Raw genomic sequence first — 23,514 nt, forward strand, 5'->3', positions numbered from 1 at the left:
TGCTTTGTTTTTCCCTGCCCTGCAATACCTGACCTGCTCACTCTGGCAGGGGATTGGCTGCATGTGCTCCTGGTGGGAAATGGAATTCACTGCACAGGAATTTTCACTTATTTGCTTAATAAACCTTTCAGATTTGTTATTGAGGGTTGGAGAGGAGGGGAAAAAAGTTAACTTTGCACAGAGCAAACTTCTCCAGTTGTGGTGATTTAGTAGAAAGCCCTGCAGTAAATCCAAGGCAAATCACTGTCTTTCCATAACAAATCAAGCAAGCAGTGACAAGAGCCTGCTTTTCAAGCCCTTGAAATACTTCACTGCCAAAAACTGGAGGTGCAGCTCACAAAGGAGCAGGCCAGAGATGAGGAAAACCTCTGGATACACCCTGATTCCTTGGAAGGCTCAGCACAGCTCCACTGCAGGCTGGAGGGGTTTGGTTGTGAATAAAGGCAGCTGAACCTCAGCTATGACCCCCTGCTCTGCAGCTGAAGGGAAAAGGAATCCCTTCCTTTTCCCCCTCACACAGGTAGCACAACAGGCAGAGGCAGCACAGTCCCAAGGCAAGGAACACACAACTTCCATGGACCAAGAGCCCCTGACAGAAGTGAGGGCCTCAGCATTCCCTGCCCCAGGACAAATGCCAGTGTTTCAAAGGGCTTCCTCCAAATCTGCCTTCCAAACTCAGCCTCAGCCACCCCCAAAGGTGACCACCAGGATGTGCTACTGCCACTTGTCCTCCTCTCTGAAGTGCCCTCTCCAGCTCTGGCCCCTCAGGTTGGGAAGGACCTTGGGATGCTCGAGTGCATCCAGGGAAGGGCAGCGAGGCTGGAGAGGGGCTGGGAGCACAAACCCTGAGAGGAACCCCTGAGGGAGCTGGGGATGCTCAGCCTGGAGAAAAGGAGACTCAGGGGTGCCCTCATCGCTCTGCACAGCTCCTGAAAGGTGCCTGTGCTCAGCTGGGGCTGGGCTCTCTCTCCAGGAACTGACAGAACCAGAGCACACAGCCTCAGCTGCACCAAGGGAAATATAGGCTGGATAGCAGGGAAACATTTTTAGAGAAGGAGTGATAAAGTTCTGGAATGGTCTGCCTGGGGAAGTGGTGGAGTCACCATCCTTGGATGTGTTCAAAAAAAGCCTGGATGTGGTACTGGGTGCCAGGGTTTAGTTGAGGTGTTAGGGCTGGGTTAGACTTGATGATCTTGAAGGTCTCTTCCAACCCAGTCATTCTGTGATTCTCCAGGATGCCCAGGTGCCTGACAGTGCCCTGTGCTTCCCACTTTATCCATCAAACACTCTTCAAACTGATTGTGCAGGGGGGAGAAAAATAAAAAAGACACTGAAACTCCACACAAAGGCTGAGGGAGCTGGGGCTGTTCAGCCTGGGGAAGAGGAGGTTGTGTGGAGACCTCACAGCACCTGCCAGGGTCTGGAGGGGACACAGGGAAGCCAGAGAGGGACCCTGCACCAGGAACTGGAGGGACAGGACAAGGAATAACAGGTTCAATCTGACAGAGAGGAAATTAGGGTTTGATATTAAAGAGAAATTCTTTCCTGTGAGGGTGGGCAGGCCCCTGGCACAGGGTGCCCAGAGCAGCTGTGGCTGCTCCTGGATCCCTGGCAGTGCAAATGCCAGGCTGGATGGGGCTGGGAGCAGCCTGGGACAGTGGCAGGTGTCCCTGCCCAGGGAACAAGATAAGTTTTAAGGTCCCTTCAAACCCAACCATTCTATGATTCTCTAAATTAACTGAATTTAGCACTTTTAGTCTCATGGTTCTACTTACTGTGCAATGGCAGGGGGAAAAAAGCTCCCCCAAAAGCTTTTACTCTCAGAAAAAAATTTACACCCAATTATGACTCAACTTCTTTCCTGCTGAACCTCCCAGTGGTCAGACAAAGGGAAGCCCTGGCCTTGCCATGATTTACAGCCTCATCCATCTACAAGCTCCAGAATCTTTTCCCAAAAGAAAAGCACAAGCATTAAGCAAACAGGAACATACCAGGGCTGGAGCCAGCACTAACAGAACAGCACTGAGGGAAAGCTGGCCAGGCTGTCAGAAAAACTGCCTGGCAGCAAGAAGGATTAGCAACACTTCCCCAGGAGCTGAAGAATGAGCTATTAAAGTTCATGAATTACATGAACAAGAGTTAAAGTTCACAGAGCAGAGCTCTGGAAGCAAAGCCCCAGGGGCAGCAGGACAGGCAGCAATGCTGGCAGCTCTTCCCCTCGCCCAGCCTCCTCTGGCAGGGGCACCACTGACAGCAATCACGTGGGGATCTGGGGAGCTGGTGGGACACCAGGCTGCCCACAGTCATGGCACTCCTTTCTTTACAAAACAACCTTCCTGGAAGGCTGAAACACATGGGGAAATGGGGATAGGGGGCCCACTCCACAGACACCCCTGAACACAAGCACAGGAGCAGAGGGCACACTCTGGGGACTGTCCTCCTGCAGGAACACAGCTGTGGCTGTCACAATTCAGCTGTGACAAGCAGAGACAGAGCTGCAATTTGCTGAGCCTAGGGATGAACACCCCATCAATCCCACAGCACCCTGGCCCTTGCTGCTGTCAGTCACCAGCAGAGACAGCCTGGAGCTCCTGCAGCAGAGAGGAGACCTGAGAACTCCGAGTGAGTGAGCTGTGAACCAGCAAACAGCCCAACAGACAGAAAATCTTATTAAAAAACAGCTGCCAGAGTCTACATAATCACAGGCTACACATCCACCCCAGCACTGCCCAGTGAAGCACAAAGAGCTGAGAGCAGCACAAGGGGTGAGAAGGGAACGGGGCAATGCAGCATCTGGCCATGACTGAAACATCAGCTGCCTGGGCCAGAAGGGAAAATTGGGGCAGGTGCTCTCAAAAAGTGGCCCTAAAATCACAAAATCATGGAATAGATTGGGAGGGACCCTAAAGCTCACCCTGTTCCAGCCCTGCCATGAGCAGGGACACCTTCCACCGTCCCAGGCTGCTCCCAGCCCTGTCCAGCCTGGCCTTGGGCACTGCCAGGGATCCAGGGGCAGCCACAGCTGCTCTGGGCACCCTGTGCCAGGGCCTGCCCACCCTGCCAGGGAAAAATTCCTGCCCAATATCCCATCCAGCCCTGCCCTCTAGCACTGGGAAGCCATCCCTCGTGTTGTGGCCCTCCATCCTCCTTGTAGGTTCCCTTCAAAACATGGAAAGTCCCTGAGAAGTTCTGACTGATTAAATAGAAAAAAAAAATCAGAAACAGGACTTTTCTCTCCTGAAGTAGAAACCCTTGTGAATTTTAAATAAGGAGGTGGAATCCCCTCCTCTGTCCCTATGCTGTAGGATACAGAAGGTCCCTGGTGTTATCCTGAAGCAGCAGCTCCCAACAAAGCAAAGGAAAACAGATATGCAGCTCCATCCTCATGGAGGGAATTTTCCATTTCTCTTTGTCTGAAAAGTCAGTGCTGAGATTTCTGGACATTTACAGCATTTAAATCCCAAACTCCTGCTGACAAGCAGTGACAGGAGCTTATGCTGCCATCCAAGTGCATCAGCCTGAAAGGGCACTGAGCATCTTCCATGAAATGCAGAGCAAAAATGATCCCACCAACATCATTTTCTTGTAGATTCAACATCAGCCCAAGTCCTCAAGGACAAGAAACCTCCAAGGTCACAACTTTCCAATGTATCTGCAGGGCTGCAGGGGGTTTCAGAGTGCTGCTCTGAGCTCCAGCAGCACTGCGCTGCTGTAGGGCAGCTTTTACAAGGTGCTGCTGAAGCACAGCTCCAACTCACACACTGCTGAGGGACCCTGCCAGAGTTTGTTTCATTTGGGAGACTTCCTTGGACAAGCCAGGAAGATTGATTTTCAAAGGCATCAAAGGAGTCAAAACTAACAATGTGTCTGTGTCCACCCAAAAGGGACTGCTTATACTTGAAAACTGAGCCATATTTTCACATTTTATTTCTTTCTTCTGTGCTACAAAAATCCCAACTGAAGCCCAGTTAACACAGTTTAACAAGTGTCCCAAATTCCCAAATTCAAACCAGTAAGATTTTCCATTCAGTCTCTTCTGCTCTCTCACACAGAGCAGGCAGCATACCTCCTTCCATACTCCTGCCATCTTTTGCAGATTCTTTTTCAAGTGGCTCTGTAAAGACTTCTCCACTCCATTTCTTTCTTTTCCATGAGTTCAGGACATTTCATTTCAATGGCAATTTTTCAAGTGGTCAAAAAAACACAGAAACCTGGAATGGTTTGTGTTGGAAGGGACTTTAAAGCCCATCCAGTGCCACCCCTGCCATGGCAGGGACACCTCCCACTGTCCCAGGGTGCTCCCAGCCCTGCCCAGCCTGGCCTTGGGCACTGCCAGGGATCCAGGGGCAGCCACAGCTGCTCTGGGCACCCTGTGCCAGGGCCTGCCCACCTTCCCAGGGAACAATTCCTAATTCCCAACATCCCATCCATCCCTCTGGCAGTGGGAGCCATTCCCTGGGTCCTGTCCCTCCATCCCTTTCCCCAGTCCCTCTCCAGCTCTCCTGGAGCCTCTTCAGGCCCTGGAAGGGGCTCTGAGCTCTCTCTAGAGCCTTCTCCTCTCCAGGTGAGCACCCCCAGCTCTTCAGCCTGGCTCCAGAGCAGAGAGGGTCTTCTGCTTTGATTTGTAGAATTTCAGGAAGTCTGCTCAAGTCTCTCATTAGACAAGCAGGAAACTTAAAAATGCACAGCAAAAAGAAAACCACCCAAGAAATGGAGCATAAAGTTGGTGAGAAATGGTGAGCAGGAGGGCTGGGCTGCTACAGGGTCAGTCCTGACCATCTCCAGCAAAGGATGTGGTCAGGAAAAAGCTGCAAATAAACACTCAGAGCTCTCAAATGTCTTTACCAAGGAACTCACTGCCACACCACATGTTAGAGCCTGCAGACTGCACATCCAGACACAGGTTACATTAAAGTTATTTTGGGGGGTTTTTTTCCCTTTTATCACTCACAAGCCTTACTCAGAAAATGCCTCAATATCTCTTGTAATTTTGTTTAGCAATTGTAATCCCTTCCATTAGCCAGGGTTTAGAGAAAAAAGACTTGAACCCAGGAAAGGAGAAGGGTGAAGTGCCCCTATGGCAAATCCTGCTGCTAATGGCAGTAGTTCCCAAGAAGTTAAATTTAATTTCTTAAAGTTCATTTTCAAATGTAGACTCACATTGAATTCTGAGCCACAGTAGCACAGGTCGGAATCTGGCCTAGAGCAGCTGCTACAGATAAGGGCACGTTTTTCATAAAGGAATCCTTCACCCATTAAAAGCTGAAGCTTTTGGAGCTGTCCACATCAGTTTTAACTGAAAGTCACATACTCAAATTTTGTTCCATTTGGTTAACATATCACTGATTATTCCTTCCTCCTTTAAAAAGTTCCTAACTGTAGCACAAAGTTGCACATGACCCTTGGTCTGTAAACCTCAGGCATTAAATACCCCATTGCCCACTGCCCCACTCCAACCAAACCCAGCTCCCTCAAGAGCTCCTTCCCCCAGGACCTGGAAGGTTTGGGCTTCCACAGCAGGCCCAGGCTCCAAGAGCTCCCAGGAAAGGCTGGAAGGGGTGGGATTTACAGCGGCTAACCCAGGGTGACTTTTCAGGGACCAGTGCCAAAGAGGCCCAGGGACACAGAGGGACACAAACTGAACACTCTGGGGCAGGGTTTGGTTCCTGGAAACACTCAGTGTGTTCCCTCAACCCCTCTCTCTTTATATTGCAAATAGCCTGTCAGCATCATTACACTGCTTGTTGTAGAAAACATGAGCATTCATCTCAAAATTGCATCAACAAATATGCTCATTTGATTGCTTCCAAACCCATCAAACAAGGAATCAGGACATTATTATTGCTATTACTCACGTCTGAAGTTTAGAAATGTGAAGGTTAATAAAGTCATTCCATTCCCTGGGAATGAGTGTAGATGGATCTGTCCTCTCAGCTGATCTCCCAGCGGGGGGAGATAATCCACACTAAGAACTGGTGTCCCTGTGATTAATGGCACCTTGCAAGCCACAAACACCATCAGAGTTCACTTTCCCTGACAAATCCACATCAGGGGAGGAACGCTAGAGGAAAGGCAAAATGTGCCACAACTGCAAAACTCCAAAGTCCACCTCCTTCTTAAATGCATTAAAAACCATCAGCACATGTTATGAGAGTTGGTAAAATCATGTGGAATTTGCTGTTGGATCAGCTACCAGTTAATATACTTGCATATATTACCAATATCTACCCAACCCTGTGTCAGTTTGGGCTCAGACTGAGTGTTCAGAAGGCACCATCACCATGAACTGTGAAACGTCACACTCAGCAGCTCTTCAAGAATCCATCTCTTCCCTAGCTCAGTCTGTAACAGCTATAATTCAAGATGGCAGAGAGGTTCTGGCATTCCCCTGGAACTCCTGGATCCATCTGCCTGGTCCAAGTGGCTGCAGGAATCCAGTACCTGCTTCAAGCCCTTTGTCAATACTTTACAAACCTGCAGAATATGGGGGGGGAAGCTGTAAGACAAATCTCAGCCTTGATTTCTGTCAAGGCAAACAACAAAAGACAGATGCAAACTTAAATGAAGATGACCAGCAGAGATGTGTGCAAGGAATTATTAGATCCCCCCACAGCCTCACTCTGGCATCCAGAAAAGGCAGGATAATAAGGAATTCTGACTATCTGTACCTGCCTTACCTGCTAGTGAGCCTCACAAGAGCTAATCCATGCAGAAGAGATGAAAGCTGGACCCAAAACCATTTCAAATTAACTACAAGGCACAAGGCAGAACCTGCTGCTCCACATCCCATAGGCAGAGGGGTGAATACCCAACAATGACACCCATAGAATCACTGCTGGAAAGTGTCAGGCACATTCCACACCCAAGGAACTCTGAGGAGGAAGAACTGTCTGTGACACAACCCTGAAGATACCCAAGTTTCTCTCAGACTTGCTCACCTGTGTGTGACTAGTTCAGATCCCAAAGCCCAGAGCACTTGGCTGTGTGGGCAAGGAGTCCTGCAGGTCAACAGGTTAGGTCAGGGAAAACAACAGCGTCACACCTATTTTACACAGTCCAGCATGCCATGAGGGAGAAAATGGCTAAAATGGCCAAAGGCAGAACAACTCACCTGGTACAGGAAACCTCTCAGAACCTAGAAAGGGGATGGGACTTCAACAGAGGTGCCCTTATACACACTCAGAGCAAGCTCTCAGGCCCACACCAACATTTGCCCCCTCAGAATTTGATCCTCTGCAGAAGGGCAGTGTTCAACTCTCACAGCAGAAGAGCTTTGCCAGCTCCTCCAAGGAAAATGCTCAAAAGATCAACACCTGCAGGTTCCAGCTCCAGGTGAGTGTCTGTGCTCAGGCAGCAGCTGCCCCTCTGATCAGGGTGGCACTTGGGCCACAGCTAGAGCAATGTGATCTGCACAGTCACAGGTACTGCAGAACACAAGTACACCCAACATTCTCCCTGCTCCAGCAGAGCACCAGGAAGGCTGAGGAGAAAACAGGTCCTGCCTCAGCCAAGGCACAGACAGCAGTGAACTTTCCCTGCCGGTGTACAAACCCAAACCACACTGACCTCAGCACTGACTTCTTCCAGTGAACAGCAGAAAGTATTTTATTGCCGTGCTCACATTTTATTTGTAAACTGGCCTATGATACGTGGTTTTCCTCGGTTACACAGCTCCTCGATCACGATGTTGCTATATTCTGTCACTCAGGGAAAGCTCAATGCCAGTTCTTCACACGAGCGCTGGCTGTCAGCGCTGCCCGGTAGGGCAGAAGCAGCTCCCTGGAGCTGCCGCAGCGCCCCGCTCCCTTCTGGCCGCTGACCTCTAGTGGCGAGCGCAGGAGAGAGGAGACAGAAACAATGTTAATGACCTCCATGAGGAACTGCGGTCCTTTCTCCCTCCAAAGGGAAGCCAGAAGGTTCCCCAGCCTTCCCTGACGAGCTGCAGTGCACAGGCGATCCCGGCTGCGGGGCAGAGCCCTCTCACAGCAGCCAGCCTTGCCCCAACGCTGGGGGCTGCTCTCCTCACAGAGCTGGCTACAAACAGCAGTGTTTGATTTACCTCCTTCCCCTCCCTGAGGGGAGCAACAGAGATCCCCCGTGCTCCCCTCATAAGCTCTCCAAGCACACACCTTCCTGTGAGCCACGGCCTGCCTTCAGGTAGCCCAGCAGTGCCACCTCAGCTCAGAGCACCGAGGACATTTTTGTATCGTCACAGAGTCACAGAGCAGTTTGGATTGGCAGGGACCTGAGACCATCTCATCCCACATCCCTTCCACAGGCAGGGACACCCTCCACTGTCCCAGGCTGCTCCAAACCCCATCCAGCCTGGCCTTCCAGGGATCCAGGAGCAGCCACAGCTGCTCTGGGCTGCTGTGCCAGGGCGCCATTTTGGGAAAGAGCTGTGAAACCCCCACAGTGCAGACACACCCACAGCAAGGAAGGTGTCATTACAGTGAGATTGGTGAGAAGGGCATGGACAGCAGCTCAAGGGTGCACAATGATAGCACCATGCAAAGGGCACTGAGAGCAAAGGGGGTCAGCAGATGGGCTCAGAGCACATCACAGGCCACCCCTCCCCACCTGACCAACAACTGCTCAGCCAGCAGACTGGAGAGCACAGCAAGGCCCTGCAGCTGCTCCCTGTCCCTAGTGCTTGGTGTGACACATCCCAGCTCAGACTGAGCACAGGAAAGGGACACCAACAGCAAGAGCCTGGGATGGAGCAGGAACTTGGGGCTGTGTGACAGGCCCAGTGTCTGAAGCACAGACCTCACCCTAGGGCAGCAGTGAGCAAGGCAAGGCGCTCTGGCAGCTGGGTGTTCCTGCTGCACCTGCAGCTCTGCTGCAGTCCTCACACCTGCATTTCAGTGACAACCCACAGGCAGTACAGGAACAGGACCTGTGTTCAGCCACTGCACTGGGAATCTCCATGCAGAGATTTGCAGCCAGATCCAGGGTTAGCTCTGCAAGTAAATCTTCCCTCAGACTGGAAGTCATAGGTTACCACTGCAGCAAGCTACAGAGACAGTCTGCGACTACACCCAACGCTCCTCTAAAGATGTTCTTTTTGGGGACAGGTTCTTCAATGGCTTGTATTTTACTCTCCCTCTAACCAAACCCCGCAGATTCAAATCCAGCCAGTTACAGTTTAATCAATCCAGCTGCTCAGTGAACAAGACCTGACCATTCCCTACCCCCTCTAACAGCAGTACCTTTGCTTTCTTCCTGTGGCCCATGATATTGCCAAGATCTTCAACATCAATGACAGAATCTGTGCTTCCAGCTTCCTCCTCACTACTGGTTTCAAACAATTCCTCTGCCTGTGGGAGAGAGCAGAGGAAAAAATTAAGAATTTATCCCACTGTTAAATGTAAGACTAAGCTAACCAGCGAAATGAGCTCTCCTCATCACTCAAAACAAGCAATAGCCTATCAAAAACCTGTAGGATGGATATGGAACCCTGAACCCCTTTAAACTCAAGTGCCTCGCTGACACCAAGATTTATTCCTCCTGCTCTGCAGCAGCCAGCACTCCCAAACCCAGCCAGAAGAACCACTTACTTTCCTATAAAATTCAACCCAGCAATAACTTCCAACCCACAGCATATGGCTCGAGGGAGGATTAAAGTGCCATAGCCGCTCTGGGTCTTGCACTGGAGAGCAATAGAGAGGATTTCTTAGTCAAAATCAACAAACACTCCAGAAGAGAGAAATTATTACAGGCAGACATACACAAAGGACATACAGGACTTGCTCAGGTAACACACCCCAGCTGCCTTTGGAAAACCCTGTGATGCAGGCAGAGCAGCTGAGCTTCACCGGGTTGAAGTGGAAGCAGGTTAATGACTCACAGGGAACTGAAGAGTCCCCTTGGCCTTGGGACAAGGCAAAGGCTCTGCTGAGAACCCAGCCTGGCTCCCTGGAGCATCTGTCCCCAGCCAGGAGCAAGACTCCCTCATCACACAAATGCCATCCATCACTAATTCTTTGGTCCTTCTTTCAGATGGCTCATTCTACTTGTTATTGCCATGGGATCTCAGCTCTCCCCCTGCCCCAGAACAAGTAGCAGGCTCCCACAACAGCCCTCTGGACTGCAGGAAGAAGGGGAGAAGTCAATGCTCCAAATAAAATAAGGCCTCAAGGATTTTGGCTGTACCTCAGTATTGTCCTGTTCTGACGTCCCATGTTCATGGTCCGAGCTTTCCTCGCTCTGCTTCCCTGAAGATTTGCATTTCCCCTTCTTGCACTTCCCCCTGCAGGCCTTCTTTTCTCCTCTGCAAAGTGCCTGGAGCCGAGTGAGGAATTTGTCTTTCCAGGCCTCAAAGTCAGCTTCAATGCTGCCATGCTTGCTCTGGGCCACATTGCAGTCACCCTCAGTCCGAGCCATGATCCTGCTGGCACCGAGCATCCACAGCCACCTGTCTATCCTCCTTCCGACCTAGGGCAGGAGGAAGGGTTGGAAAGGAAATTAAATCAGGGCCAAGTGCAAGCAGCCAACATAAAAAGGAAGGATCAGCCCTGGGAAGAGCCAGTGAGCTGCATGGTAGTGCAGGATAGGGACCTGGTGAGTCCCTCTCAGGTGCTGGCTCAGGACAGACACAGGGCAGCCTGAACAGCACCACACCCCCCCAGACTCCATTGGAAAATCCCTCTGCCACCCCTGGGCTGAAGGGAGGGGCTCTAGGAACAGACTGCTCCGTGTGGTGCTTGTTGGTCAGAACAGCCACGTGTGTGACACACAGCCCCAGCTCTGAACACAACCTGTGACAAGTGATGCCATTTTTCTGTGTGAGATGATACAAATGACCAGGCAGAGATACTGCCACAGTCCACATCAGGGAATAAAGCTAGAACCCACATCATAAAAAGGAGCCATGTTTAGAAGGCAGCAAGAGCAAGAGTTTACAGTGCTGTGCCCTCAGGTGACTGCAGAAAGCTTTCAAAGCTGGGAAATGAACTCAGTAAGGATTTACCAAATGTGTTAGCACACCTCCCAGTGCCTGTGGGACTCATTTTCCATTTGAAATCAAATTGCTTCAAAGCTGAACTGCCCAAGTGGCCAAGAAGGCCAATGCCACTGGCTTGTACCAGCACTGGTGTGGCAGCAGGACCAGGGCAGTGACTGTCCCCTGTGCTGGTACTGCGGAGGCACCTCCAGTCCTGGGGGCAGTTTTGGGCCCCTCACCCCAAGAAAGACAGCAAGGGGCTGGAGCATATCCAGGGAAGGGAACAGAGCTAGGAAGGGTCTGGAGCCCCAGGAGGGGCTGAGGGAGCTGGGAAGGGGCTCAGCCTGGAGCAAAGGAGGCTCAGGGGGCCCTTGTGGCTCTGCACAGCTCCTGCCAGGAGGGGACAGCCGGGGGGGTCTGGCTGTGCTCCAGGGAACAGGGACAGGAGGAGAGGGAATGGCCTCAGGCTGGGCTCAGGTTGGACATCAGGAGGAATTTCCCCATGGAAAGGGGGCTCAGCACTGGCAGAGGTTGCCCAGGGAGGTTTGGGGTCCCCATTCCTGGAAGTGCCCAGGGAAGGCCTGGATGTGGCACTCAGAGCTCTGGGCTGGGGACAAGGTGGGGATCAGGCACATGGTGGGTTCAGTGATCTTGGAGGTTTCTTCCCAAGCTCAATGGATCTGAGATTCTGCCCATGCCCTAAACCCAGCACCTCACCCAATCAGTACAACAGCTGCAATCCCACACAGAGCACCAGCCTCACACAGCTTGGATGCACTTCATGCATGGGGCTCTGAGGAGCAGAAGCCAAGCAGGGGGCTCGAGGGACACTCACTCTGTTGTAGTGATCCACGTAGGCAGAGTTCCCCAGCCCGAACACGGCGTATCTCAGGCCCTGCAGGAAGCTTTTCCCAACACGGAAATCATTGGCTGCCTCTTCCAGCCACCTGCAGAACCAGACTGCACTCTCTGGGGGCTGCCCATCGGTGTACGTGGCCACCAGGAACACACAGATGTTCCTGCTGCTTGTCTGGTCACACAAACAGGACAGCAGGGAAAAAAACAAAATTACTGCATTTTCCAGCACCTTCTTCTAAAGCAAAGAGTTACAACACCCAGGCAGCTGGGAGAAATCAAAAGACAAGGCTGTCTCCAGCGGGGGTGGGATGGTGCAGGTGACAATGCCAAGGGTGCTGAACAATCTGCACATCACCTTAAATTAGCAGAGAGAGGTCAAGCTGAACAGGGACACAGTGACAGAGCAAAACTGGACATCCAGTCCCATCAACAGCTTCCTGACCCAACTCCCTCACCAGGGAAGTGCCTCATGGATAAATATTTCAAACTCCTCAACCTCACATTTACAGGTGTGTTAGGGGCAGTATCAAATGATGGTAATTCATACTGACACCTGAAGGAATTCCCAGCATGCAGTTTCCACCAAAACTTCTTGTTAGGATTAAGTAAAACTCTCAAGGAGCAACTATCAATATTCACAGAAGAAAAACCCGTCAAGAATTACTACACATAAATACACCTCACAAGGAGTTTCTATCTTAAAAGCCTCTAAAGGCTGCAGAGGCATGATCACCTTCCTGTTCTGGTTCTGAACCTTGCCCAGGTGTACAGAGGACCTGGGGCAGCCACTCTCATCCAGCTCACCCCTGAGTTACAGAACTGGCTTATACAGAGTCACTGTCACAGCAAAAAGTCCAACTGGTGCTTTGAAATTCTCAAAACCTAGGTATTTTCTGCTGAGGGCTGATGGGCTACATTTCCGTAGGTAGGAAAGCAATTCAACACAAAGCTTTGGGGATTTCCAGAACAACAGGAGAGAAACAAGAGGAAAATAGCCTTGACAACCCCAGGAAAAAATTGTAGCTGTTACTGGTGTTTATGCCATACCCACCTCCTCTACTAAACCATCTTCTGGATCATATTTTTCCATGTTAATGATATCCACAGGCAAATTAAGGGAAGTAACAGCTTCAGCCAGAGCTTTGGCGAATCTCTGAACAAAGAAACATTGGAAGTTATCAATTACTTCAAGCCACACGAGACCTGCTGTGCTCTGCCACAAGACCTCTCCCAGCACAGGAAGAATAATGACACAGGAGGCCTGGACACTGGCACTGCAATTCCTCACATTAAAACAGAAATGGAGTATACTGGCTGAGAGTTACAACATTATAATGTCACAGTTACACAGGCAAATTACACTTCTTCATGAGAAATCACCAAACCCAGCACTTCTCTCTACAAAGCCTTGCTAGAAAATTAAAATTATAGTGCAAGAATGAACTTCTAGTTTTATAATCAATCTCTACTGCATGCCTTGCTTAAAGGGAGGAGGAAAATAGTGATTTTTATTCATTTTTCCACTTATCTTGCATGTTGGGCAATGATTGTTAGAAGCTAATGAATGTGCTGATGAACTCCCAGATCTGTACCCATGGCAGTGTTTTAAGGCAAGCAACATTCTCAGATCCCAACAATATTTCAAAGCAATTTCACAGATGTGCAAGGAAAGTAGAGATACCTTTGCTGTGCCAGTCTGAGAGCCATAGAAGATCTTCACTCCAGCAACATGAATCCCCTGTGCCTGACGGGGGGCACATCCATTTCCCAGTTTGTGTGATGTCCTCTCAGGGGAAGAGGGACTTCCACGGGATTGCTCACCCTTCGAAACAAGAGCTGTGTCACATTCCTTCTCCAAGGGCTGTCAAACCAAGAGCATTTAAAACTCAAATCCTGGGACCACTCTCAGCAACAGTCAATACATTCTGGTTCCTCTCACACCCAGACAAACACAGCAGGACCTGTTTTCCTGAGTAAGCCACGCTACAACACCCACTTCTCCAGGAGGTAACAGGATCCAGCTGAACCTCCCAAGTCCTGCAGCAGAAGGTTTTCAACTCCTGAATGGCCTAATTCCCTCCCATCCCAAAACCAGCCCAACCCTGTCATCGGCATAATGAAAACACGAAGGTGCAAACACTGTGCACAAGCAGAGGGCTTTACCTGGAATGACAGAGCAATCCAGGGGGACACGTATGTCAGAACCCAGGACATCCCTTTGGGAGTCTGGAGTTGCCAGGACCCCTGCCAGGGGGCTTAGAGACCCTGGCACACAGCCCAGAACACCAGTTGATTTGATTACAAACCTTGGAACAAATTACCAGCTTTACATGAAGACCTAAAAACCACAGCAGCTTAAATAGTGTAATAATAAATTTATCACAGGGTGTAAATGTAGGTTTTGGGATTTGTAGTGTAAGGGTTATGGGGACAAGATGGAGGGACTTGGGCGTGTCTAGCCTTTCTTCTTCTTCTTCTCTACCTCCATCTTCAGTGGTGATGTTGGCACTTTCAGATTGGTCTAGAGTAGAAGCTCACTGTCTAACATAGGTGATAGGTATTGGAAAATTATTGTAAACATGTTATACATAGTTTTTAGTATATAAAGATAACATCACCCCAGGGGCGGGCAAAGTGCCCTGCTGAGCAGATCTCATCTGGGCAGGAGGAAAATTTTTATAGATAAGATTTAATAAACAACTCCAAGACCAAAAAACTGAAGAGCTTCGACTCATCCTTTGAACACGCGGGCTGAAACAGAGACTTTTAACACATCTCAGGGTTGCAAAGCTCAGCGATCATCCGAGACACATTCTCCCAGGAACAGTGTGAGGTGTGTCCTGCTGAGCTCTGCCCCAATATCAGAGCAACAAGAGCATTTAGTGACCCACAGACACAAACAAGCCAGGCTGAGGTTCATAACCAGATAATCAAACTACATCTGGGATTTGCAATATCCTCAGCAGGCCCACGGCAGCTGCCTTTATCCAGTAACTACTCACTCCCACCCAGGTTTTTGGGGTCTCTCAGACAGAAGTGCTGACAGGCTCAGTTACCTTCCTTTTGGCTCTAGTGGTGGTGAACTGAATGACAATCCAAAGGCTGATCCCAAAAGCAACAGCAGAATAGATGTAAAATCTGTGCAGCCATACGGACACCAGGCAAGTATGGAAGTAGCTCCACATGTCCATTGAGACATCTAAATCTGGAATGTCACAGGTTCCTACAGAGTGAATATGGAATGAGTACACACAAAATAATCACACAGTACCCACAGCCTCACATTATCAGCTATGGCCCAGGCTTTGCAGAAAACAGCTTCTGGCTAAAGACAAGGCACTAAAATTGAATCAAGAAGCCTTCACCTCCTCAGGCGTGTCAGATGAGCTCCAAGCTAGCATTCCATACTGTCAGAGGGAAACTCTGGGTTTTTCCTTGCTAGGGCAGTTCTGTTACGAGGAAAAGCAGAAAACACTTGTGCTGTCCAAGTGCCTGAAAGGAAAAAGTCCTCATGAAACATCCAGTGGATGATGCTGGCTTCAGTTTTACACAAACCCAACAAATGCAGTTCTCTGGAATGAGAAAGCTCCAGTCCAAGGAGGAAATCACCTGCACAGAACTTTCTGCTGCACACAACCCTTGCTTTGACACATTTGATGTCACACTGATTACAAACAGAGTTTCAAGGGCAGAGTGACACATGGATTCAATTGGAAACACTTTCACAGAATTCTATGATGCAAGTGAAGCTTGATTTGGAACACTGATATGTTTCAGGTTGGTTCAGAACATTCAGGGCACAGTAAGCCAGGGTACAGCTAGGAATGCACCTCCAGGGTGTCTGGGAATATCTATTTCATATGGAATATTCAGGCACTCCAAAAGGGCTGGTCTATGATATTTATTGACCGAGGAACAGAACTAACACCCTTCTACTGTCATCTGCAGCTCGGATCTTGTTTTTGCAGATATCAGTAGAGAGTACAGAAAGCAAGTATTTCCAAGAGGCTGGAAACTTATTCAGGCTGGTACTCAAGTTCCCAGAGCAAAGGCTTAAGGGGATGCCCTTCAGCCCTCCAGCAGCAACGCTGAGACTCATAACAGGGAAAAGCCAAGAGCACTTGCCTAGTGTTGCCAGTTTTACCCAAACCAGCTATAGGGATTCCCTTAACCTCTATACAACTTCCTCAAAATGCAATAGATGCTACATATATCAAAGAGAATTTTAGCTGCAAAACAGGCACACATACACGTGCTCACTATTATCCCCTGTTATTAACTACACACCTCCTAATGGTTATCACCCCACAAACACACACTCCCCTCACCCTCGTGGTTATTCCTCCTCTCACGGTTAATGCCCCTCTCTCCCCCAAATACCCCACGGTTTTACCCCACCTTCTCGTGCCTCTCACGGTTATCATCCCACCACCCTCACAATTCTGAAACACCCCCCAGCCCAGAGTTACCACCCCCGTACACCACTCACAGTTAATAAATACCCCCACCGCCTCCACAGCACTCTCTCACAGTTCCAACCACTCACACGCACGGCTGTTACATCCCCCCTCACGGTTATCAGCCCATACACACACTATTACCCCACACACTCGGTTATTAACCCATACACACAGTTATTACCCCACACACTCGGTTATTAGCCCATACACACACTCTTATCCCACACACTCAGTTATTAACCCATACACACAGTTATTACCCCACACACTCGGTTATTAACTCGTACACACAGTTATTACCCCACACACTCGGTTATTAACTCGTACACACAGTTATTACCCCACACACTCGGTTATTAACCCGTACACACAGTTATTACCCCACACACTGGGTTATTAACCCATACACACACTACTATCCCACACACTCGGTTATTAACCCATACACACAGTTATTACCCCACACACTCGGTTATTAAACCCACACACACACTATTATCCCACAAACTCAATTATCAGCCCATACACACAGTTATTACCCCACAAGCACGGTTATTATATTGCCCCCTCACGGTACGACCTCCACGGACATAGTTATTACAGTTATTACCCCACGGACACGGTTATTCTGTTTCCCCCTCACGGCTCCCTCTCCCACACAGCCATCACTCCGTCCCCTCCCGGTTTCCCCGCCCGGCACCGACCCCTCTCCCCGACCGGCTCCCTCAGGCCGCCATGCGCTGCTCCCGCCCCTTCCGCCCGTGCCGCCATTCACTGCCGGGCCGGGCGGGGGGCGGAGCGGTCGGCCGCCGCCATGTCCATCTTCACCCCCACCAACCAGATCCGCCTCACCAATGTGGCCGTGGTGCGGGCACGGCGCGCCGGGAAGCGCTTCGAGATCGCCTGTTACCGCAACAAGGTCATGGGCTGGCGCAGCGGAGCGTGAGTGCCCGGGGAGCCGGCGGGGAGGCGGCTCAGGCCCGGTGCGGCGCCCGGGGAAGGGCCCGTGTCGGGACCCGGGTGTGAGGGGGTCGTACCGAGTACCCCGTGTGGGGGCCCGGTAGTAGCGCGGGAGGGGAGCCCGTGTGAGGACCGGGAAGGGCCCAGGGTGTGGGAGGGGGGCACTGCCTGTGCGGGCCCCGGCTGTGGGGCCGGGGATCGTGCGCGGCCCCGGTCCCCCGATCGGACCCCGGGAGGAGGCGCGGGGCCGGTAACGGGAGCACCGTGCCCGTGCCTGGGCAGCGACACCTCTGTGCTGGAAGGTTCCAGCTGTGCTGAGTCAGCCCAGGGCAGGGGGAGCTCTTTCTCCTCGCTAAACACAGCTGTGCTCCTGGCATTGCTACTTTGCTGGAGAGGGGCTTTGGGCAAGGCATGGAGTGCCACAACAAGGGGCTGTGTTTCACTCTGACAGAGGACAGGGATGCATAGATGGAATATTGGGAAGGAATTGTTCCTTGGCAGGGTGGGTAGGCCCTGGCACAGGGTGCCCAGAGCAGCTGTGGCTGCCCCTGGATCCCTGGCAGTGCCCAAGGCCAGGCTGGATGGGGTTTGGAGTAGCCTGGGACAGTGGAAGGTGTCCCTGCCATGGCAGGGGTGCCGCTGGCACCATTCTGGGATTATTCTGAGTTTTCTACATTTGTCTTAATCTCTAGGGAGAAAGATCTCGACGAGGTCCTGCAGACACACACAGTCTTTGTCAATGTCTCCAAAGGCCAGGTGGCAAAGAAGGAAGATCTGGTTAAAGCATTTGGAACAGATGACCAGACAGAAATCTGTAAGATGGTAGGTTTCACACACTTTGCTTTATAAAAGATGTGAGAAGATTTAGTCACGCAGGTTGGTTTGTACTGAAGGGTGTTTCTAGAATGCTGCTATAGGTGAAAGGGTTGCTTGTTAAGAAATGTGTAAAAAGAAGCTGTAGCTCTGTTTTATAGCTTTAAATTTGGCATATGCATGTGGCTGGGAACAATTCTGTCTAACACGCAACTTACATGCACTGATGTGTCTGGACACAGCCAGCACTGAAGAGTTCCTCATATAAGTTATTAAGAATGCAAAGAAAAGAAGGGGACCACAGCTTACTTTGGAGAGTTCCCTTAGGTGTTAGTAACAGATCTAATTTCTTAGTCCTTACTGGTGGGATATGAACTATGGCCTTGCTGTGGTTGATAAGATTTCAATAAATCTCTTGAGTCAGCATTGCCCTGGCAGCCAGGAGGGACGTCCCTCTGCTGGGGTGCCTAGTATCAACAGCTGGGCCAGGTAGGGAATTGCCCTACTCTGCTCTGGGGCAGCTTTGGGTGCCACAATATAAGAGAGGTCTGAAGCTGTCAGAGTCCAAAGAAGGTGAAAGGCCTGGAGAAGGCACACAAGGAGCAGCTGAGGGCACTTGGTCTGCTCAGCCTGAAGAGACTGAGGTCAGACCTCATGGGGTCTGCAGCTCCTCCCAAGGGACAGCTCTGATCTCTGCTCTGTGTGACAGGGAGAGCACCCAAAGAAGGGCTGGAACTGTGCCAGGGCAGGTTTATGTTGGATTTTAGGGAAAAGTTCTTCCCCCAGAGGGTGCTGGGCACTGCCCAGGCTCCCCAGGGAATGGTCCCAGGCCCGAGGCTGCCAGAGCTCCAGGAGCTCCCAGGGATGCCCAGGCTGGGATTGTTGGGGTGTCTTTGCAGGGCCAGGGCTTGGACTGGATGATCCTTGGGAGGCCCCTTCCAGCTTAAAATATTCTGTGATTCTTTGAAATCTGTGCTTCTCTTGCTGCTGTTTAGTGTTTCTGGGGTGAGTTTTTTTTTTGTCTGAAGCCTTTCCAATGCTGTCTGTTGTAATGATTCACATTATTCATTCGATTATGGTTTGCTGCACTTCAAATCTCACCCAACCTTTCAAGCAGCTGTCAAATTTAACAGAGTTACTTGAAGTTGTCAAATTTAACTTGTCAGTCTTAAATCCAGGATGTTCATTAACGGGTTTCTGTGAATAAAACAGATTTTATCCAAAGGGGAGCTACAGGTGTCGGACAAGGAGCGGCACACACAGCTGGAGCAGATGTTCCGGGACATCGCCACCATCGTGGCTGACAAGTGCGTGAACCCCGAGACCAAGCGGCCCTACACAGTGATCCTCATCGAAAGGGCCATGAAGGACATCCACTACTCTGTCAAACCCAACAAGAGCACAAAGCAGCAGGTGAGTTTCCTGCAGTATCCTGCTCCGAGGTGCTGCCATCCAGTGTAATTCCTTGGGTATCAACCACAGAGGGATCAGCAGAGCCCTGGGATCTGAGGCCTGCACAGGGATTACTCAGCCATCTGGCAGCTGAGTGCTGCAGAGAAGCAGCTCCTGAAACTCTGGCAATTTGTTTGCTAAGAATTCAGGGAGGGGAAAAAGAAAGAAAGGAAAAAAACGGTGATACACTTAGAGCAGAAATGAAAGGTTTATGATTTATGCTAATTAAGGTGGTATATCAGGTTTGCATCTAAGCCATGTGTGTTTGTGGTGTTTTGCAGTATAGCTATTTAATTTTATTTCAGACAGCTTTTAAGTGTTCAAAGTGATCATAAACAACAAGTCAGCCTTTTCTTGTCCATCTGTGATAGCAACCTCCCTGCAGCAGAGCAGCAGTGACCAGCACTGAGAGATGGCTCTGAAGCTGGGGGAAGAGGTTTGAGATTTGGATCTGGGTGCTGGGTTTTAAGCAGGTGTGCAAGTGGTCTTTTTCTTGTCCAACAGGCCCTGGAAGTGATCAGGCAGCTGAAGGAGACCATGCAGATTGAACGTGCTCACATGAGGCTCAGGTTTATCCTGCCAGCAAAGGAGGGCAAGAAACTGAAAGAGAAGCTCAAGCCACTGATTAAAGTTACTGAGAGTGAAGACTTCCAGGAGCAGCTGGAAATGGTAAGCAAAAAGCAGTCCCTGGGCTTCAGGTTTGATTTGAACTACACATGTGTATTTTATTAGGAGATGAATTCATATATGAAAGCTGTTTAGATAAACTGAAGGCTTACCAGAGATCCTGAATGAGAGCTTCAGTTGGGAATTTTTCATTTCACGCAATCCTAGTGATGTGGGCATGGAAGCAGCCTTTGGCATCCAGAGGTTGCTGCTCCAAGCTGAGGAGTGCACAGTGCAATTCCTCTTAGCAGTGATGATCCTACAACAGTGATAAGTCTCTCTCCTATGTGGAATGTTATTGTTACTTATTTGGTGGCTTCTGTCTAGATTTTAAGGGTGGCTAATTATTTTTTATTAAAGTTGGTGTGTGGTAAAACAAAATTTGGTATTAAAATCATGATACAAACAGATTAGAATCCAGCAATCCCAACTGGCAAAAGCCATGTCCAGCATGGGGAACTGGAACTGTAGAGCTCTGTGGAAAGTTTGCTGCCAGACAGAGCTTGTCAGCTCCTCAGAGTCCTCCTCAGTAACTAACTAACTAGGATTGTTTTAACGAAAGTGAATATTAGGCCTTGGGTAGGGGCTGATGAAATTAATCCAAACATTCTTGGCTGACTGATGAAATGTGGAACATTCCAGGTGTGCCTTATTGACCCAGGCTGCTTCAGGGAGATCGACGAGCTGATCCGCAGTGAGACGAAAGGGAAAGGATCCCTGGAAGTGCTCAGTCTGAAGGATGTGGAGGAAGGAGATGAAAAGCTTGAATAACAAAATCTTCCTGCAGCAGATCTGCTTCAACACCCTCCCTGCAGTGACTGGTGTAGCCACTCTTCTGTTAGGCCTTCATGGTTTTTTCCAATCTCTTGCTGCCAAATATTTTCTGACACTAATCCTTTGGGATTTTTCCATGCAGTGTGGGTTGGGTTTTTTTTATCATTTTACACTTGCTTGGTTTACAGATGTCTTTGCCTATAAGAAGATTTTGTGTCAGAGTTGCACTAATAAGGACTGAGTTAGGGTGTGGTAGGAGGTTACTCTGGCTTTGCTTTAGTTTCAGGGTTGCTGTTGAAGAGTGTTTGAGCGATTTGGTGCCAATTGTTTGTACCTTCAAGTTGTCAGTTGAGTGGGAGATTACACTGGTCACTGAGGAGTGGCTTTGTATGTGAGGAGAGGGACCTTAAGAAAAGAAAGCTGCATTTTCACTTCTAAACAGGTGCAGTGTGGATCATGTCTAAAAATCAGTCTCTTGGCAGCATGAAAACTGACTTAGGCTTCCATAATTGGCTACTTGGTAATTAAAGTACTTCAAAGGACCATTCATAAAGAATTCCTTCACTGGCTATAGCAGCACTTGCTGACATAGAGATGATGTTCTCCAAATAACTTATTTGTAGAATATATTTAGCTACATTAATAAAAACAAATTATCATCTATTTATATATTATAGATACAGAAAGAAATGAGATACTTATTTTTTTTAATAGTAGAGGAGATATCCCTGGCTGAGGCAATGCTTTTGTAGGCTGAGGGAGTAGCCTGTGCTTGGGAGCTGCTGCTTTCACATGGTAAAATGAATCTCAGGCAGTGGTGGCCTCTGGCCATGGAGCCAGACAGGCTTTTGTTGGACAGTAATTCCCAGCAGGAATTGTTTGTGTGTGCCCCTTTGCTTTTTAGTGCAGCAGAACAATTCTGGCAGCTGTCCTTTATCCTCTGTCTTTTTTTTTTTTTTTTTTTGCTGCTCTCTAATCCATGCACAGAATTACCAGCCAGCTCCTGAGGCATGGGATATAGTTCTTGCTAATTCTGTTAAATCTTGCTGCAGCTGTGTTAAACAAATGATTTAAAGTTGAACTGGGGTATTGCAAAGAAAAGGGGAAGAGAGGACAACAATGGGGGAAGGAGATACTAAAAATACAAACCACCAGGCAAAGCAGATATGGTTCAGTGACTAAAAGCTAAATCAGCAGGAGTTTGAGGAGCCTTTAATATGACATTCATGTTTCCATGCAGATAGCAGGCAGCAGGTGAGGAGCTGTGGGCCAGCCAGGGAGATCTCTCCCAGATGAATGTGGTGCTCTTTGGTTGCTGTTGCCTTCCAGAGACTTCCCCCTTCTGTGACAGTTAAACAGAACTGGGTTTGTGCTGCTGATCTTTGCTCTGCACCTTTAACTCATTGTGAATTTCCTGGAATTTCATCAGGGAGAGTGGAAATCAGCTGGAGGAGGGGAGGTTTTGCATGCGAGGTGGCTGCAGGGCTGGAACCTCAGTCCAAGGCTGCCTCTTGGGAGTGGATTTCTGCAGCAGTCAATTTGTGTGCACTCGTGCAAGGCCAGGATCAATTCCTTCAGCACTATTTTGGGAGGACCTGCCTCTCTAGAGCCTGAGTTTTGCTGAGGGCAAGTGAAACAGAGATTCTTGAACCACTTTATCCATTTTAAAATGCTTTTGTTTGCTCCCAGGGGTTTAAATGCTGCCTAGGAAATGCAGGGGTGTAGTGACTGGATATGCCATGCAGACAGGGTGGAGAGCTCGGTGTGGAGAGCTGTGTGCACAGGCAGCTCCCCTGGGTACCACCGTGGGCTGCTGCCTTCATGTGCCCCTCTCTCCAGACACACTTTGGGAAGCACTGAAGATGATCATGTTGATATTTGGCTTGTCACTGGAAATTAGCACTAACATGCAATTCATTCATGTGCAAATTAGATGCTGAGCAAGAGCCTCAGAGGATATTGTGTCAGTAATACCTGATTTCACAATACTTTAATTTCTCGGTTTGCTGTGTTTAACACCTTGAGCACAACAGGATGGCAGCAGGTTAAAGATCTGGAGTTCCAGAACTGAATCTAAGCTGATTCATGAGCTTGGTGCTAGGAAGGCAATTTCTTTATAAAGTCTTTTTCTGCAAATCCAAACATTAGGGATTTTCTCTGGTAGAGGGAGCTTGAGTTTATTTATGGACAAATAAAGATACATGCTGGCATTTCTTGTTATGTTTGTAGTTCAGCAAGAACATACGGTGCGCATCAGAATAAAGCTTAGGATTGGTAACTGGTTTGTCTTTGCCCATTCCAACAACCATTTCCTGGCTAATTAACTGGAATTTTCAGATAGGTGGGCATTTAAATAAGCTGGTAGCTTCCAGGAGAGCACTGCTGGTGTGTTTGGGTACACAGGCACATGTGTTTGCCCTTGAATTGCCGTATTCCTAGTGGGGCTCAGAATGATCCCTGACAGCTGCCTCTGCCACAACAATGGGAGACAAAGCTGGAATGCTTCTCTGCCCCCTTCCGAGAGCTCATTGATCAGTTGCTAATTAACCTGTTTCCTACAGAAGTGTTGGGGAGGGGGCTGGGCCC

General features: G+C 49.4%; 2 protein-coding genes across 3 annotated transcripts in view; one reads left to right on the plus strand and one right to left on the minus strand.

Annotated features, from left to right (window-relative positions):
* LOC311161545 (S-adenosyl-L-methionine-dependent tRNA 4-demethylwyosine synthase TYW1-like) overlaps positions 1–17,003 on the minus strand; it is a 96,683-nt gene extending 79,680 nt beyond the window's left edge. Inside the window, exons 1-8 of one of the 2 annotated variants that reach the window (XM_084219180.1) lie at positions 16,968–17,003; positions 15,169–15,295; positions 14,860–15,026; positions 13,485–13,625; positions 12,855–12,956; positions 11,781–11,975; positions 10,156–10,437; positions 9,213–9,320 (exon numbers count right to left, since the gene is read on the minus strand). In XM_084219180.1, coding sequence (XP_084075306.1) covers positions 9,213–9,320; positions 10,156–10,437; positions 11,781–11,975; positions 12,855–12,956; positions 13,485–13,625; positions 14,860–14,994 — 963 coding nt within the window. In that variant the 5' untranslated portion in view covers positions 14,995–15,026; positions 15,169–15,295; positions 16,968–17,003. Of the gene's footprint in view, positions 1–9,212; positions 9,321–10,155; positions 10,438–11,780; positions 11,976–12,854; positions 12,957–13,484; positions 13,665–14,859; positions 15,027–15,168; positions 15,296–16,967 lie in introns of both variants that reach the window. The other variant, XM_084219179.1, reaches the window with a different exon arrangement.
* A 36-nt stretch (positions 17,004–17,039) lies between these two features.
* SBDS (SBDS ribosome maturation factor) lies at positions 17,040–23,138 on the plus strand. The gene is made up of 5 exons (XM_084219181.1): positions 17,040–17,205; positions 17,916–18,045; positions 19,249–19,449; positions 19,993–20,157; positions 20,797–23,138. Exons 1-5 carry the CDS (start codon positions 17,078–17,080, stop codon positions 20,923–20,925), a joined length of 753 nt encoding a protein of 250 aa, XP_084075307.1. The 5' UTR covers positions 17,040–17,077; the 3' UTR covers positions 20,926–23,138.
* The last annotated feature ends 376 nt before the right edge of the window (positions 23,139–23,514 follow it).

Source organism: Fringilla coelebs (assembly GCF_963513975.1).
Source record: "Fringilla coelebs genome assembly, chromosome: 20".
Lineage (NCBI taxonomy): Eukaryota > Metazoa > Chordata > Aves > Passeriformes > Fringillidae > Fringilla > Fringilla coelebs.